We start from the raw sequence: 17,500 nt of genomic DNA on the forward strand, positions 1-17,500 counted from the left end.
AGTAAGGTGTTGCCTCTCCCTGCTGTACACCCTGCTGTAAGAAGGGTGCACCTGACCTCAGCTGACCAGAAAGGATTTCACTCAGTATTTCACTGAATTAGATGAGTGGGCCTTCATCTGTATGTACTGAATAAGATGTTGGGCTGCTATGAGGGAAATGCAGAGGACAGAAATCTTCCATAAGTCTTTGACTTGGATGGGATTTTAAAGCTGCAAAGCACTTAGCTTCATCACAGTGAAAAGGTTGTCACTCAGAACAGTTTTTTATTGGTTTGCAGTGACCTTTCCCTCAATAGGTCCAGTTCATGGATTTAATTGACGTTCAAGGTTATGTAGCAGCCACAAGATTTAGTGAGTTTGTTTTGAGAGAGATTTCCCAGACAAGTCAGAGTTTTATTACAGTATTCATCCTCTTTTTTCTAAATACATATGTGCATGTTGATCAAGGTTGAGTTACAAGAGCATCCTCAACTTCAGACTGATTTTAAAGGTATCCATGCAACAAAAGTGTATGCATAGTTGTTTAATTGTGCAGTTTTAAACAGTGTTGACCTTACTCACTGGAGTAAGTGGCATAAAAATTGGGTACTTCAAAAAGTAGGAAAGATACACCTTAAAGCCTCATGCTGTTATAAGGTTTTTGTGGGCAAGCATTTGATAAAGATCTGCAGAAATATAAAGTAAATTTCTAAAGCACCAGTATGGTCCCTGAATGCAATTCAGCTGAGATGAATAATGAAAAAAAAAATAGCTATTCAGTAATTCAAGGGCAATAACCTGAAGTAACAGGGTCCCTGTTTTTATTAATTTATTTTTGTTTCTTTTTTTATTGAGTGGAGTTTGCCCCAATACACACACACACTATCTAAAACACACACACACACACACACACACACACACACACACACACACACACACACACACACACACACACACACACACACACATCACCTGCTCTTTAACTATAGTTTAGCTTTTTCACTCGAACTTTACCTAAGGTTATTCACTGTAATTGGCCAATATCACCCACTAGTGGAGAAATCATGGTATCGCAGTTTTTAAGCGCAATTCTATCATTAACCACACGGTGGCAATGTTTAACCAAATATGATTCGACGAAAAATTACGAAAGGTACCGGACAAACCCGAAGCGAACCCCGGAAGCTCTGTTGTTACTGGTGGCTTTCAGCCCGTTGTTCAAACGATGTGTCGCTTGCTGCAGATCCAGCTGCTTTGAGGGTTAAGAGTTCAGCTGAAACGCTACGCCAGAATGTATTGAGACAGAGTTCCCAGGAAAATACATGACGAATATTAAGGTTTGTAATTTAGCTGTCACTCCAAAGGTTTTGTTTTCTCACTCGTCATTCGTATAGAGTGTTAGCATGCTAGCGGCGTTAGCTTATTTTAGTGGCTTGTTAGCAAGCGAGATTTACCAGCCATCCCGGTTGCATGTGAACTGTCAGGCTAGCGGTGCGTGCTGGCGTACGTGCGCGTGTGTCTGTCTGTGTGCGTGTGTCGAAGTGTTGAGTTTCTATCACGACCTCTGCAGGTATTGTAGATCTGAAGATCGACCCCAGTTGATGCTTTTAGCTGGCAGACAGATAGTCCGTGATACCTATACTAGTACGACGAGTTCCACTGATGGCGGAAGATCAATGAGAAAGTGGTTTGTGGTCTGATCAGTCATACCTCTAAACAATCTTTTTGAGTGACGAGACTCCTAAAGACCCCTGATAATAATAATAATAATAATAATAATAATAATATGTATCTGGTCAAACTAGTTTAAAACCAGTAAAAAGTCATTTACATTTCAGTTTAGTTTCTTAAAGAGTAGTTCAAAGTGGTTTGTAAAGGTTTACATGGTTAGTTTTTTGTATCAACGTTGAGGAACTGGTCGTGTTTTTCCCCCGTGTCTATTAATTTGTGTATTTGATTAGTGTTACTATAGTTTGACCACATTGAGCTGATCCAAATAGAGAAGGACTGATTGACCAACTCGGGGAAAAAAAATGTTACTGTTTATATTTGCAGTGTCACCTCATCACCATGACTTGCCTTAATTATGGGTGTGCCACCTGGAAGTAAAAAAACAGTTGTAAATATATATGGCACATACTCTCATTCTGCTATAAGGAAATTAAGCGATGTATAAACTGATCGACAGAAATGGTTTCTTCAATCTGTAATTATGGCCGGTCACAATAAATAAATAAATAAATAAAAATAATAACTTCAGTTCATTACACTCTGTGGAAACTGAACAAATATTTGTGTGCCTTTTGTCTTTTTCAGCCAGCAGTCCACATGTGTATTTCATCCTGAATGCTGGCCCAGGAGGTGCACACCACAGCATGCTGTTGTGAAGCTGGAACATATTAGGTATGTAACAAGAGCAAACAGAGGAAGGACCTTGTGCCACCAGTTTGTCGCTTATGCAAAACCTGGAGAAGTTGCATTCCACTTCTTGGTTTTGGCTGATGAAAAGCGACATTCAGATCAGCAGAGAATATTTGCTTGATTCACTTGCAAACTGGTTTAATTTATGGTATTTTCAATCGTTAATAGCGAATCTGACCTGCAATATTGATGGTGTATGTAAAATGTGACAGTGAGTTGTAATATAACTAAGTAAATCTTCTTTTATTTATTTATATTTATATATATATATATATATATATATATATATATATATATATATATATATATGTATGTATGTATATATATATATATATATATATATATATATATATGTATGTATGTATGTATATGTAATTTCCTTTCTTGCTTAGCGTGTTGGGGATATAACAAACCTCAGATTTTATTAGAGGGGATGAGTAACAAAAAAGAAATGGAAAGAGCAGGGGGAAATCTTTGGATCATGAACAAAAATTAAACTCAATAATTCAATTAGATAATGTCTGATTTTAACAGGATTAACTTTTTTAAATGGGCATTAACTGCTGCACGTGGATATCGTGGTAGAGGAAGATGGAACCACGAGATGATATTGTCGACGTTTGCATCGTGATCTTGGTTTCTGTTTTGGTGGAACTGCTACATCCCTGTTGGCATGCGATGACTCAAGACTAGTGTGAGTCCCATAAAGTGATCTGAGCAGAATAGCGTTTGGGTGCTGTTTCTGGTTACAAAGATAGGAAAAGGAGGAGAGAGGACAGTTGGTGGCTGTTGTGTTGTGCCCTCTGACTGGGAAGGGCAGACAGCTGGACAAGCAGCAGCTGCTGCGGCTTAAATGGACCTCCTCTTTATTGACAATGGAAAAATCAATACTCCTTAAACTAGCAAGAGCATTTTTTGTCCTCTTTAGGATGGTGATTTTCCTTTTTGTTTGTTTTTATTTAGTTTAAAAGTCTACTGGCAATGCTGTCTGTCTTCACCTGGCCTGTGGTCCTAATGGCATCAGCTTTGTGGATATTAAACTTCAGCATGACTTCTTAACATACAAATGCAATGTTGCCAGTGGTATTGGGAATATGCAATGAGTGAGTGAGTTATTCTTTTAGCAAGTGTAGCTGACTGCTGGTGATTGAGCAGCTTTTCCTCAGTATATTCATCAACTGGCACAAACTGTTTCTCCTGTCATTGTAATTAATTGAAGTGAAGCATGTATATGAGCTAGACAGTCGGTCACTATCAGTTTCTGGGCTGACTTTTTCAGTTCCTGTTATACCCATTATAACTGGGTGGGAAACATTAGCTCAGCTTTGCTATATGAAATATTGCAGTCTATCTATACGAAGGAAGTGCAAAATTCAGCGACACACACAGTCATCTCATAACTGAAGCTTTATTTGTGGTTTATTGTTTTTGTTCCGTGCATCACACTCGGGTCGCTTGATAACAAACTTCCTTTGTTTTAGGATAGTTTTTATATATAAACAAGGTTTAACAACGTGGAGAATTTTATTAACGTAAGACATCCTGTATTTTGTTATTTTGCACAATATAGAAAAAAATGCACTGCTGTAGTTTATTTGGAGGGTTACAATATGCACAAAGTAGTTTCATTAGATTAGACCAGAGATGCTAAACTCATGTTACATCACGGGCCACGTACAGCTCTCTTTGATCTTATAGTGGGCCGCACCAGTGAAACTCTCCTTTTTGTCAGTGTAAAGAATAGGGCTGCCACGATTAGTCGACTAGTCACGATTACGTCGATTATCAAAATCGTCGACAACAAATTTAATAGTCGACGCGTCGTTTAAAGCCTTGTAAGATCCTGAAAGACGCAGGAATAAGTAGTAGGATTTAAGAGTGTAATAACGGACTGAAACAGAAAATGACAGCACTGCATGTACGAGAATGCCAGCTGCCGTTAAACCTCCAAGAAGAAGAAGCAGTTTCCGATATCGTAGCCGTGTCCAAATTCAGGAACCGCATCCTCTTGTGCCCGCATTTTAAGGCTGATTACGTTACAGCGACACGACAAAGGCTTTTCAAATTCGAAGACTTCTGCAAATGCAGCCGACAAATGTGTTCTACTTTTCCCCAGATTTGAAGGATGGGTCGGGCATATGGCCCAACCTATCCCAGAATTCATAGCACGGCTCAGCATATTCCTGTTTCCAACAATGGCGGCAGCTACTTAGTTTTAATATTACTCTTATTATTCTTTCTGGGTCACAAAATAAACTTTGAACATATTTTCAGGCGAGAATGGAGCTGTGTGAACTTCAATCATCTGTTCGGCTTATCAAGACACCACATATTTGTAAAAGCGCTCCGACATTTTCGGAGACATCTGTCACCCACCAGCTGGATAGCTAGCCGGGGGCAAGGCTCACTGGAGCCCGTGAGAACACCGGACTCCCGGCAAATCGTTTTCAAACCCCCCGCGGTCTTTCGCTACTCAGGTTAAACACGATATATAAGTCACATGTCCAATGGATGCATGATCTGATTAGTCGACTAATCGCAAAAATAATCAGTGACTAGTCGACTAGCAAAATAATCGTTTGTGGCAGCCCTAGTAAAGAACTTTAACTACACATTTAGTCCCTGATATATTTTAATGTGAAAAAGAAGATCTCAATATAAACCATACATACCAGTTTTTCCTCACAATGAAAAAATGCTGCTGTAGTAAATTAAATAAATCTATTTGGGATGATTAAATTGTAAGAAATAAGTGTGTAAAATGCCAAAAAAGTTCTGGTATCATATTGCCCAACCTACATTTTAATTATAACACGAGAGGATTTTGTTATTTGACAGAATGTCCTTTTTTATATAATCAGTTAATGAATTTTTTTTAAAATTCTGGAGCTACTGGAAAAAGAAACATACTTTTCTATAGTAGATGGCAAAAAACAAACTTTCTGTAATTTAATTTATTTATTTACTTTGATGTAGTATTAATGGTTATTAATGAGGTATTCAGGAGAAGAGCTACAAAAACTTATAAAATTACAGTTAAATGCCCCATATTTATGTCCTCCTTAATATTTTCCAAAGCTGCCAAGCTGGCCAGATTGGAGCCTTTGGCAGGCTGATTCTGGCCCTGGGCTTTATATTTGACACCCGTGGATTAGACACACAAGTTACGACACAATGTGTGTATAGGGACATGAGTGTGTTTTGAAATAATATATAAAACAGCACAGCACATTTACCTTTCTGAGTTCGTGTTCAAAGGTGTATATGTTCTTCTGTTGTGCCTGACACTTCTGATTAAAAAAAGGAAAAAGCTATTGTTCTTGAATGAAAGGAACATCAATTAACAAGAGTGGTTAAAAGTGGCAATTTTACCACTTCTGTGCTTGCACACTGAAAATTAGGATTTCTTTTCACAATTTGAACTTCAAAAACATCACTCCATCACAAACAGTGTGTCTCTGACAGGGCATGATAATCAGACAGGTATGTCGTTAAAGGTAACCTTTAAAAAAATACAAACTTATGGTAAACATTTGTTTTGTGCACTATATCTGTAGCTAAGATATGTTAAAGCAGAGACAGTTTGACCACTCTTACTATCTGAACCAGTTGTTTGCACAAGTTACATATTGCTAGCTTGCGTGACGTAATATTTTATCCATGTAGGATGTGTTTGGAAGAATTTGTGTGTTCTAGCACTTACTCTTGTGTAACAATATAGATAACTTCCCATATTATCAAAAGGGACAATCCACACAGACTGTGAAACATGCACTACTAAAGTGTCACCTTGCAACACAGATTTTACAGAACACCTCTATTATTTTGAACCAGTTACCGTGAAATCACTTTGGGGCTTGAACTGAACTCCCAAAGAGAAAGAGGATGTCTGTTTTCTGGCAGCCAGAAAGGCAGTTTTCAACACTGCAGGGTAAAAACCTCATACTGCAACTTCAGTGAAAGTCACTGTCATGGAAAGGTGTTGAAGGTGCAAGCACAAGCAAATATCACCAGGGTATTCCAAAGACAGTCTGATTAGAAATTCTGCACAAGACTGACTGCTTAGCTTTGCACCACCCTATCTCCTGTCTCATTTTATTTAAATGCTTACCTAAAGGAAGCAGCTAAAGCACCTCTACTATTCACCTTAAGTCAATTCTGTAGCGTGGTAATGAGGAAATAGTGTAAGATTGGTGAGGGTGGCAAGACCTTGTGCAAGGTTGTTCTTCTGGCTGAGTCTTATCACTTTAAGGGCCTTGAATATTTGTGTTTGGTTAGCAGGGGCGCATGTATTCTGTTGTGAAAACTGGACATTGTTTAAATTTTTTTATTCCTCTTGTTCCTTTAAAATGGGATCCGTTCTTTTATTTTAAGAGTTAACTCTTTTCATTTGTATTTCTCTGCTCCTCTGTATATAGGCACGTGAAGCAGACACTCATGTGCACTAAGGATGCATCAATCCCACAGTTTCCCGTCTCCATTTGGCTTTGGGCGTATGCCAATACTGAGTATACTGATCAGATAATAATGTTAAATTAATAATTGTATTCCTTGGAGTCATTCTTTCAGCAATTTATTTGCACTAGTCTCATAACAGCTCGGTGTAAGAGTCATTAGGCTACTGCATATTGGTATAATTTTCCAGATGTGCAAGTTTCTCCTTTCCCTGTTGTTCTTCTGTCTCAATGCAAGCGCACCTCCTCACTCGTGTGTTATGTGTGGAGTTGAGGTGATGAGTGAAAGGTACAAATAGTTGACGACATCATATAACCTTGCCACAAGTGAGACAAAGTTTGCCCCAGTTCCCCCCAGATTTGCTGTCATAGGGTGCTAGACCCTGGATGGATGGAATTGTTTTTCTTCTTCTTCTTCTCCTTCTTCCCGTTTGAGTGTTTGGTGGTTCAAGTGTTCCAGCAATGGTAGAAACACTAGATTTGACCTTAAAGTAAGGCTGTGTGATATTTGTTTTCTCTCTTTTTTTAAATACTACAGAATCTAAAAAGCTTTGTTATATTATTTTGTTTTGTCTTTTTTTTTTTTTAACACAAAGCCTACAAGCCAAAGGGAAAATAGGCCCACAAATTATTATTAGCCTTTATTTCTCCTGAACATGTAGCTCAGCTGCGGGATCAGTTTCCTAAAGGTACCAGAATAGCCATTGATTTATCCTGAAGCTGTGGAGATAGTTTCCCCAGCTGGTCCTGAATGTTCGCTTGCGACCTTGAGGAGTACGCCAATGAATCATGCTGAAAGGCTCAACAGGCCCTGAGCTTTGAGGGGGTTGAGTCCAGGGTTGAGCAACATTGATCATATACATACTTTGCCCCATTTGTGTCAGCTGGCATCAGACGTTTGTCCAAAACTTTGAATGTATAAAGTTGCCATAAACTATTAAGAAATGATTTGATTATGTGATTTCAAATTATTTTGGAAAGCACTCTGATCACTAGTTATAATCACTGCTGTCCTAAGGTTTAGTTGTCATTTTACAGATAATCATGACCTAAGAATAAGTACCTTACATTCTTGTTTGATGCTATTTGTAGAACTCTTAATTAACACACATTCCTCATTCTTTTCCCCAAACATTTTACTATTTGTCTCTTTGATGTACTGATTCTAGTTTAAACCGTATTTATTGATTGACTGCTATTACTTTTACTGCTACTAAGTTTGAATGTCTTTCCTCTCTCTAGGGCAGAATGCAGTCTTCAAACCACAGATTACGAGATATGGAGCAGCACCATCCGCTGCTGTCAGCAGGTGGAGATGTCGAGACAGGTAGCCTTGCAGCCGGAGTGATGGTTGGAGGTCCACATGTGGGTCACACAGCAGGAAACCGCACTCTGTGGTTTATTCAGGACAGCTGTGGTATGGTGTGTGCAACCATGACCTGGTTCCTGGTTCTGTACGCTGAATTTGTTGTGAACTTCGTCATGCTTTTGCCTGCCAAGAACTTCTGGTACTCGCTGTTGAATGGTGCTACCTTCAACTCACTGGCTGTGCTTGCGTTGGCCTCGCACCTGCGCACCATGCTGACTGACCCGGTAAGTATGTTTATTACAGTAAGGGTGGAGAAGGCAAAGGTCACTGAAAGTGTGAGAGTTTCAGTCTGATGGCAGTTATTTGTTTTTGCAAACAAACAACATTTACAAATATTAAATAGAACCTGGCTTATTGTTGTAATTTTGCAAGCTAAATTTTTGGTGCTTTAGCTATCAAATCATCTTAATGAAATAAAGATGTGTGGCATGATGCTCAGACTTTGTATAGTAGTCTTACTGCAGTAGATGTTTTGACAGTGAAGCTTACACCAAAAATCACTGACAGTGATACTTGGAGTCACTCACTGATGTAATCTGGGACACTAAGCTTAGGGGTAGTGTGTGAGTGGATGCTGTGCACGAAAGCAGCACAGTGCAGCCTTCTGAACTGAATTTCTGTCAGCTTGTTACTCTAATCTGTTAAGCGCATTTGAGGTTTTCAAAAAAAATGTTCAACTTTTAATTTGGTTTGCTACTGACTTTGCTTCTAATACTTGGCGAATAGTTTAAATACAGTGAAGTCATGTGTCGGGGGGATTGCACGTCTAATACTGTTAGTGCTGCTGTTGAAATGTCAACTGATTCTAACTCAAAGAAACTAAAATGTCTGGTGACAGCCCCACTGGTGCCTCCAGCCCAGTGGCCCTTCCTGAACAAATGCTTAATTGAAATCCACCAAGTAAAACACAGAAGTGTACGCTGTAGTGGAGAAACTGGAGTTTCAGCTGTACTTTCAAGGTCTTAAGGTCATCTGTGTATTTGAGTTTAAGTGTGCGTTACACACTGGGTGTTTCACGAGTTGGACCCAGTGCATTCATCAGAGTGTGAATATGTGTGTGAATGTTTGCGTGAGAGGGTGAGTCAGACATAGTGTATAGAAAAAGCTGTGAGTCCTCAAGTAGAATAGAAAAGTTGTGAATAAGAACCAATGCATCTGTTTGTGTCTCAGTTGGACTATTGCCATTTTGGGTTATTAAGATTAATTACTTGTATTACTTTGTACAAGTAGACATTTTGTTCCTTTTATTTATTTATTTTTTAAATTAAAGTATTTTTTCCCCTCTCACAGCCTAGAGACATTAGGAACAGTGGGTGAATTGCTGTATATGCTTGAATTCTCAATGACCCCAGCATAATGCATTTATGTGGATCTTTTTAATAAATAGCATGTTTCTTTTTCTGTCTGCCCTTTTCCTTAGGGCGCAGTTCCCAAGGGTAACGCAACAAAGGAATATATGGAGAGCTTGCAGTTGAAGCCTGGCGAGGTCATCTACAAGTGCCCAAAGTGCTGTAGCATCAAGCCTGAGAGGGCACACCACTGCAGGTCAGTCTAACACCATGCATACGCAGCAGGCAGAGCATGAGTAGCATGTAATGAGAACAGAAGCACATTCAGACTCTGTGACTTAGTAATACACAGGCTTGTTGTAGCAGGAAAAATGTTCCTTAAAAACATATTTTATGAAAGGACAAACAGAGTAGCTGATTACATTTGCATTAGCAGTCAGTTTGTCATGAATTAAACTCTCCTTTCTCCTGCCTGCAGTATTTGTAAACGATGCATCAGGAAGATGGATCATCACTGTCCCTGGGTCAATAACTGTGTGGGAGAAAAGAACCAGAGATTCTTTGTTCTTTTCACTGTAAGTACACAGTTGCAGTCGTGAGTTAATCTGTTTGTTAAAGTTACAAAGCAAGTAGAAATGCTCGTTTTACATATGAGAATACTGTTTTTAATCCTCTTAGAAAATTGCTTGTTTTCCACTCATTTTAAATTTAAATAAATACATAAATTATATTTTATTTGGTACTACATGGGAGATATTGCAAAAGTCTTCCCACTTGCTTCATTTCCATGATCAAATAAGCAGCTCAGCTCAGTAGAGATGCACCGCACAGCAGGAACATGCCGACATTAAATGTGCTTTCATGGCCATCTGTGACTCTCTTGACAGCATCAGCACTTCTTTCTGGTTTCATGTGCTGACTGGAACTTTTTTGAGGGCAGAAACATAAAGCTGTCATATATGGTTGAGCGGTACAAGGTCATAGTTAACTTTCCTTTCAGATTGCCATAAAGGAGAAGTTATCTGTGGAAACACAGGTTCATCATTTAACCCTTTAAAGAACAGCATATCGTATTTGATACATGTGTTTTTGTGAGTTTTTGAGACCTCTACATCATCAGCGTGACTTTTTTTTTTTAACCCTCAAAAAAGAATATAAATTGCATGACACATTTTTAATGACTAAATTGCAAAAAATATGGTTTATGTAGTAAATGTGATATAAATGAAAACTCATAAATATATATATGCAGATTAAAATTTCAAATATTTGTATTAGTGCTGTCAAAATTAACGCGTTAACACACATTAATCCGCCATCACGGTCAACGCGGTTAAAATTTTTAATGCAATTAACACATGTGGTAGAACCTGTGTTAAAAGATTGAAGAAAACTATTCAAATTCTCTTTGAATTTAAGTATAGATTATTTGTTTCTTCTGCATTTACTTCATTATATTGGATAAATGTCTGTTACAAGCTTAAATATAAAGTTGAAAAAATCAAGTAATCAGGATCAAGTATAATTACAGACAATTTTGAGATTAGTTATTTTTTTAATCTATTAACACCACTAATTTGTATATATTTTGTCTAAATTGTTAATGGCCTGCATTTGTATAGCGCTTTACTTAGTCCCTAAGGACCCCAAAGCGCTTTACACTACATTCAGTCATTCACCCATTCACACACACTGGTGATGGCAAGCTACATTGTAGCCACAGCTGCCCTGGGGCGCACTGACAGAGGCGAGGCTGCCGGACACTGGCGCCACTGGGCCCTCTGACCACCACCAGTAGGCAAACATGGGGTTAGTATCTTGCCCAAGGATATTTGGCATGCAGCTAGGAGGTAGCCTGGGATCGAACCACCGACCTTCTGATTAGTGGCAAGGTTCCACAAACACTCCATTATCAAAAAGTTAAAGATTTCTGGCAGTTCTTTCATGGTTCAGGTTTTAAAGGGTTAAAATAGAAAGTTGTTTTTGTTTTTAAGTCTAAATACTTAAACTTGTGAATAGAGCAGGGCGATATGACCAAAAATATTTATCACGATATACATTTGAAAATTTGCGATAATGATATAACTGACGATATAATTGACACTAGACAAAATACTTTACAACTGCACAACTTTATTAATGTAAAAAAAAAAAAACATCAATGTGTTTTCACTTAAACAAGCAGCTGTTTTTTATGTGCATTAAAGTTATATAAAAATTTAACAGTGCAAATGCAAATTCCTTGCTGACAGTTTAACCAAAAGGCATTTCCAGTGGAAATTGGCTGACATATCCTCAGCATAACCATGTATAATATCCACAAAACTTAAAAAGAGGTTATACACACACAATACGGTAATATTATGTTGAAGCACAGTACGTATCACTCTGCGAGGCTCCTGCCTACGATGGCTGTAATGCTCCGACAATCCATCAAGCGGTAGCTTAGCAAAGTCGTATTAAAACGTTTGAAAGATTTTCGAGTGCTGTGTAGCACATAAAATTGTTTCAAGGTCAGTAAACACAACCAGAATTCATACATAAGGCACACAGGATTATAAGGGGCACAGTCGATTTTCAGAAAAATCAAAGGATTGATTTTAAGTGTGCCGTATGTGCCAAAAAACACGGTAATAACGACGGCCCACTAGCATGCGCTACCAAAAATAGTGCTTTGTTGTGTATCTGACGGACGAAAGCCAAGCCAGTTCCACACCACTGAAGTCGCAGCATTTTTACAAACCAGTTCTGGTTCATCCGTTTCATTCATCGATCCGTTTTCGCTCTTCTCATTCTCCGTCGCCGCCATGCTTTTTTCGCCATGTGCGTATGAAAACAAAGACACTGCGCATGCGCGTTTTACCCATATTCTATCGCGATATTTCATTTTCTTATCGTTGCCCAACATTATACCGGTATCACCTTGAACGGTATGATCTGGCCCAGCTCTACTTGTGAATGTGAAATTTATAGTTTAAGGCTACATTACTCCAGTGAATGTCAGTAAACTTTTGGGTTGTGAGTGGTTTTGCTTACCTTCTTTGTTTTGTATATGTGACTTTTTTTGTTCTCTTCATCTCTCCATAGATGTACATAGCCTTGATTTCTGCCTATGCCCTCGGCCTCAGTGGCATGCACTTCTTCACATGTATTAAACTTCAGTGGAACGGTAAGGCTTCTCTAACTTAACTTTCAAAAACATGAACACATGATGTCAAAGACATGCAGTTTAAGGCAGAAATACAACTATTAGTACAAGTGGTTGAAACTCCTTAGAGACATGAAGAAAAGAAGCAGAGTACGGAAATGAAAGAGATTTTTATCCTGTTGTCAGAACAGCTGCTCTGCACAAGTCATTGAAGTTGTGCGGCAAAGCCATCATTGAGCTGTCATCCATCACTTCCCGCTCCCTTGTGGGTCTGTCTGTAAGAGTGAACCAGAAAATGAAGATAATATTTCATTCTTCAAATTCTAGCTTCTCGTCGTCTCTACAGGATAATACTCTGACCTCCCAAAAAAATACAGTCTGCCGTAGCAATTGTATTGTAGCAAAGGGACTATTTTAATGGTCTGCACTAGATTTTATCCAGTCACCTATGTGACTTTTAAACACCCAAAGGGAAGACATTTACCCTTTTAGAATCTGTCCTATTTTAAATGTATTGTTATTTGATTGGCATTTTATATTCTGTTTTACTCAGTTGTTCAGCGCACTCTGAAACCTCTAACTTTGTTCCTCTAACCAGAGTGCAGTGAGTTCTCTCCGGGGGTGTCTGTGCTGCTGCTTATCTTCCTGTGTCTCGAAGCCATCCTCTTCCTCACTTTCACAGCTGTAATGTTTGGTACGCAGATCCACTCCATCTGCAATGACGAGACGGTCAGTATCTACTGCGCCATGCAAGCTTTGTTCCTTTCAGCAGTGGAGGGATTAAATGTTCATGAATCGAAGAAAGAAGTCATAGACTAATTTTATCAAGTTGTTACGGTGTCATATTCCTGCCTCAGCAATGTCATCTCATTGGTAATCATGATCATTCGTTAATTTTAATCTGTAAAAGTCACAGGAAATTCACCTAAAAGTTGTGTACCGAGATAGCAGTGATATATTATTTATAAAATAATCAACTGAGACATTGTTCAGGCGTACATTAAATTTCTTTAGCTATAGTAGTATAATTAATATGCAATGACTTTTGTTCTAGTTCTCTGCATAAATGTTTGTGTTAGCATGCTAATGAGAAAGGAAATGGACAACTTATTGAGGATCTTTCCTTTCTGGTGGGTTCAAATGTGTTGCAGGAAATTGAACGTCTTAAAAACGAGAAACCCACTTGGGAGCGTCGCATGAGATGGGATGGCATGAAAGCTGTATTTGGGGGTTCGCCATCTTTGCTGTGGTGCAATCCGTTCACAGGCCTGCGTCTGCGGCGCCTAATGCTGTTGACCCACGGTCGCCGTGGTGGGTCTGAGTTTTCTGTCTGAGAAGACTGCAGACTGATGCAACTCACCGACACCTCACCGTGTCTGGTGTGGTGGAAAAAAAGGATTTCTTCTATGCCCTCTTCGACTGGAGCTACCATGAACCTCCGGCGGCGTCTTTCCTGAGTAGGTGACAAAACATTCTGCAGTAATGGGACCCAAGTGTATCACAATCACTACTGAGAGTCTGTGTTGTCTATCACATGCTGATGTGGATCCAACACATGTGATATTGCTTTGCACAAATCAGATGAACAACTGGATTTTTTTTTTGCAGGGTGGGCAAAATGAGGAGCTATGTGGTTTGTGTTGTTTGGTAACGCATGCAGTACGTAACTCAAGTGAGTCTTTTTATTCCCCACCATCCAAGATGCTGTTTGAACTCAACTAATGCACCTTGGGACACAACTTGAGTATGTTTTGTTTGCTGTGCACATGAGATTGGAGAAAAGTCTTTGAATGGTTTTTTTTTTGAGGGATGGATCAACAACGTCTTTCATCATCACTGGAGCCACACAAGTGGGTCGAAATGGAAAGTGCTTGAATTATTTTTCTTTTGGCCCAGACAAGAGAACCACTGACAGGGGATTCACATTCAAGGACATGCACTACTTACATGACACTTGAGGAAAAAGCTTGGTTATGGAGCACAGTGGTCATTAGAGTTTGAACTGTGCTGCATGTATAAGGCTTCATTCAGCATCTTAGTCTGGAAATGAGGCTTTAATCATCTTAACAAGCTACCATGAACACAATGCTCATTCTTATCTAGGAGATGGCTTTTTCTATCTCTTCATCTCTGTTGTTTTTTGGGGGTTTTTTTGTTTTGGGTCCTCGGGATAAAGTTGTTTAGGTTACTCGAGCTAAAAGAAATTTATTGGTGAAGCTTTATCACCATGTGCACACCTCAGCAGATGACCATGACTCACAGGAGACGACTACTGCTAGTCTTCATTTGGACAAAACATTTTGTAATAATTGTGTATGTGTATCCATTTCCATCACTCCTACATGCTGATCAACATCTCCTTATCTCTGCAATCAGTTAAACAACAGGACAACTGATGGCTGTGCTTTCATGATGAAGTGAATTAGGCCGAAGACTAAATGTTACTAAGTTTGCGTTGTTTAATACTTTCATGTTTTGTTTTGTTTTTAACCTCTGTGTGGGAAATCAGAGGGAACTTCTGTGTAGTAGGAATTTTACTATATACAAAAGTTATCGGAAAAGTCTTCACAGCATTTTAAACCCTAAAAAAACAACGTTATAAGCCCTCAAGACAGAGCCGAGTCTCAGACATGGTCACTTTACATGCTCCTTGGCCACCGTGTGTAACAATGAGTTGAAAAGGAAGGTTTGAAACGTTAGCACAACCTCCTTTGGGTCATTGTTTTCACATTCTGATCGACTGTGCAAAGCTCCATTGTGAAGTCAGCTTGTAGATTTAAAAAGAGTGCTTTGCTGAAAAAGACTGAGGTACCAGGCTCACTATACGAGCTTTAATACGGTCTCGGGGAGCTCAGCAGAGGCTTGTGAGGCCTTTTTTCCTATTACTGCAAAAGTTTCAGGCATGTACCATCTAGTGGCAGGACAGCAGCAGACACTTTCCCAGTGTTATTAGAACACTTTGCCATGCCTTTGAAACATCAAATCAATTGAATTTTTGAGATTGAAAGATATTGTGATTTTTGAAAATGTCAATTTTGTGGCTGCCACTCTCCTAACTTCACTCTGCCTAACTAACGAGTTTGTTGGCACCGGATGAATGTGGCTTTTCGAATCTGCAGTTTACAGTCAAGTCCAGATGCACAGGCTGGTATTATCAAAGTATTGTCAAGTCTAGACTCTTAAAGTCTAATTTATTTGCTTGCTGAACAATATTACTGCTGTTTGTTTTCATCTGTGGTCGTTAAGAAAAGGAACTGTGCCCACTGTTTACAATAAATAATATCTGATGCTCTATGGCTGTAATGTTTTGAAAAACATGCTGTCATTAGAATGGTATTTGACAGCACTGTCATCAGAAGGGTCACAGCACTGAAAGCTAATTAATATCAGGGGATTATTTTAATGCTGGCCTCATTTCTCATTTGTATTCTGCTGGATTTCATATATTTCCTATTTAAACATTGCTTTACTTTCACTATATATAGATCATAGAACATTCAACAAGTCCTTAACATGCTAAAAACTGAAAACTGTTAAAAGTTAAGCTTCATAGAAAGTAGAAAATGAAAATTTTTATAACTGAAAGAAGTTTAAAATTTGCCAGAAAATAATACTAAAATTCCCATAGTTTAGTCTTGCACGCATATATGTTGCTAATCATGCAGCAGCTGAATAAATGTGTTGCAGGAAATGTTGACGAGTCCAATAAACTATTATGTCATTAGATAAAAGGCAAATATCAAAAGAAATAACAGTTCTAATGCAGTGCTGAACTGTAAGTTGTAGTTGTTGTGGGTACAAAAACAAAAGTAATTGCAGATATTGCTGTGTCAAAGCATTTGAATTTGATTGGTATCATTTGGGCAAGATTGATATGGTCAAGTATTTGACAATAGGATGTCCTGCTCCATGACCGAACTCTTAAACTGTCTCATGTCTTTTTCATATTTGGTAACAGACTCGATGAATGCTGAAGGACTACACTGATAATCTCTGCTTTCTGCTGTATGACTTTAAAAAGCTACAATCACCACAGGAAGATGAATGTTGAACAACATGCAAAGATGCTTAAACCAATACAACACTATTCTGTCAATGCTTTTTTTTTTTCTCCTCACAGTAGTTGGCAGTTGAAGCAGAGTCCTGCAGAATATAAAGGATGGAGAGAATTTTGTGTTGTGTCGTAATGGTTCTTAACAGGATGGGTGTTTGATCACAGATTTACCGTTAATATCACCATGAACAGTTGTGAAAGTTTTGTGTCCTACACTCCTGAGAGAATGTTTCTTCAAGAACAAAAGTCCTTCAGCTTTACAAGCAAAGTATAAAGGTTACTATTAACAATATATAAATGGAATGTTTTATTCAAGTTTTTTTAATGGTGTCATAATCTTATGATGTCTTATATTGTTAATGTCATACTTTTACATAATAAACTTGATTAATTTAAAGCTATACACTCGGATTAATTGCCTGTCATACTCATGCTCACGTGCTCCTGATTTGCTTAAAGCAGTTCAGCAAGTGTGAGGTTGGGCAGAATTTGGAGTGGATTTTGATTTTCATCATACATTATGGAGTATATGTATATTAAGTCATTTGTGATGCAGATGCAGTGTGCAAATCATCTTTCAGTTGCTTCCTTTAGGGGTTGCTCCGTCTCACCCTACCCCTCGTTTCCTCCTCTGTCACACGAACCCTCTGCATGGCCTTCATTATTACCTCCTTGAACCTTCTATGTGGTCTTCCTCGTTTCTTCCTGTCTGGCAGCTCTGGATTCAGCATCCTTTGTCCAATATATTCCACAATCCCTCCACTGTGCATGTCCAGAACATCTCAG

The 17,500-nt window shown here is 38.6% G+C and overlaps 1 protein-coding gene across 1 annotated transcript; it reads left to right on the plus strand.

Moving 5' to 3' along the window:
* Positions 1–1,170: 1,170 nt before the first annotated feature.
* On the plus strand, positions 1,171–17,104 carry zdhhc7 (zDHHC palmitoyltransferase 7). The gene is made up of 8 exons (XM_086279526.1): positions 1,171–1,316; positions 2,296–2,382; positions 8,097–8,447; positions 9,644–9,768; positions 9,991–10,087; positions 12,600–12,681; positions 13,259–13,389; positions 13,812–17,104. Exons 3-8 carry the CDS (start codon positions 8,103–8,105, stop codon positions 13,992–13,994), a joined length of 963 nt encoding a protein of 320 aa, XP_086135652.1. The 5' UTR covers positions 1,171–1,316; positions 2,296–2,382; positions 8,097–8,102; the 3' UTR covers positions 13,995–17,104.
* The last annotated feature ends 396 nt before the right edge of the window (positions 17,105–17,500 follow it).

The sequence above is a fragment of the Aulonocara sp. 'chitande type north' Nkhata Bay genome, linkage group LG1 (assembly GCF_057382095.1).
Source record: "Aulonocara sp. 'chitande type north' Nkhata Bay isolate Kocher_YH1m ecotype deep benthic linkage group LG1, A_spYH_male_GT1.1, whole genome shotgun sequence".
In the NCBI taxonomy this organism is placed as follows: domain Eukaryota; kingdom Metazoa; phylum Chordata; class Actinopteri; order Cichliformes; family Cichlidae; genus Aulonocara; species Aulonocara sp. 'chitande type north' Nkhata Bay.

What these genes read in the sequence shown, in the direction of transcription:
- zdhhc7 (XM_086279526.1), top strand. Translation starts at nt 8,103, where the DNA reads ATGCAGTCTTCAAACCACAGATTACGAGATATGGAGCAGCACCATCCG. An exon ending in GCACCATGCTGACTGACCCG is followed by an intron (nt 8,448 to 9,643) that starts GTAAGTATGTTT and finishes CCTTTTCCTTAG; the next exon opens with GGCGCAGTTCCCAAGGGTAA. An exon ending in TATTAAACTTCAGTGGAACG is followed by an intron (nt 12,682 to 13,258) that starts GTAAGGCTTCTC and finishes TCCTCTAACCAG; the next exon opens with AGTGCAGTGAGTTCTCTCCG.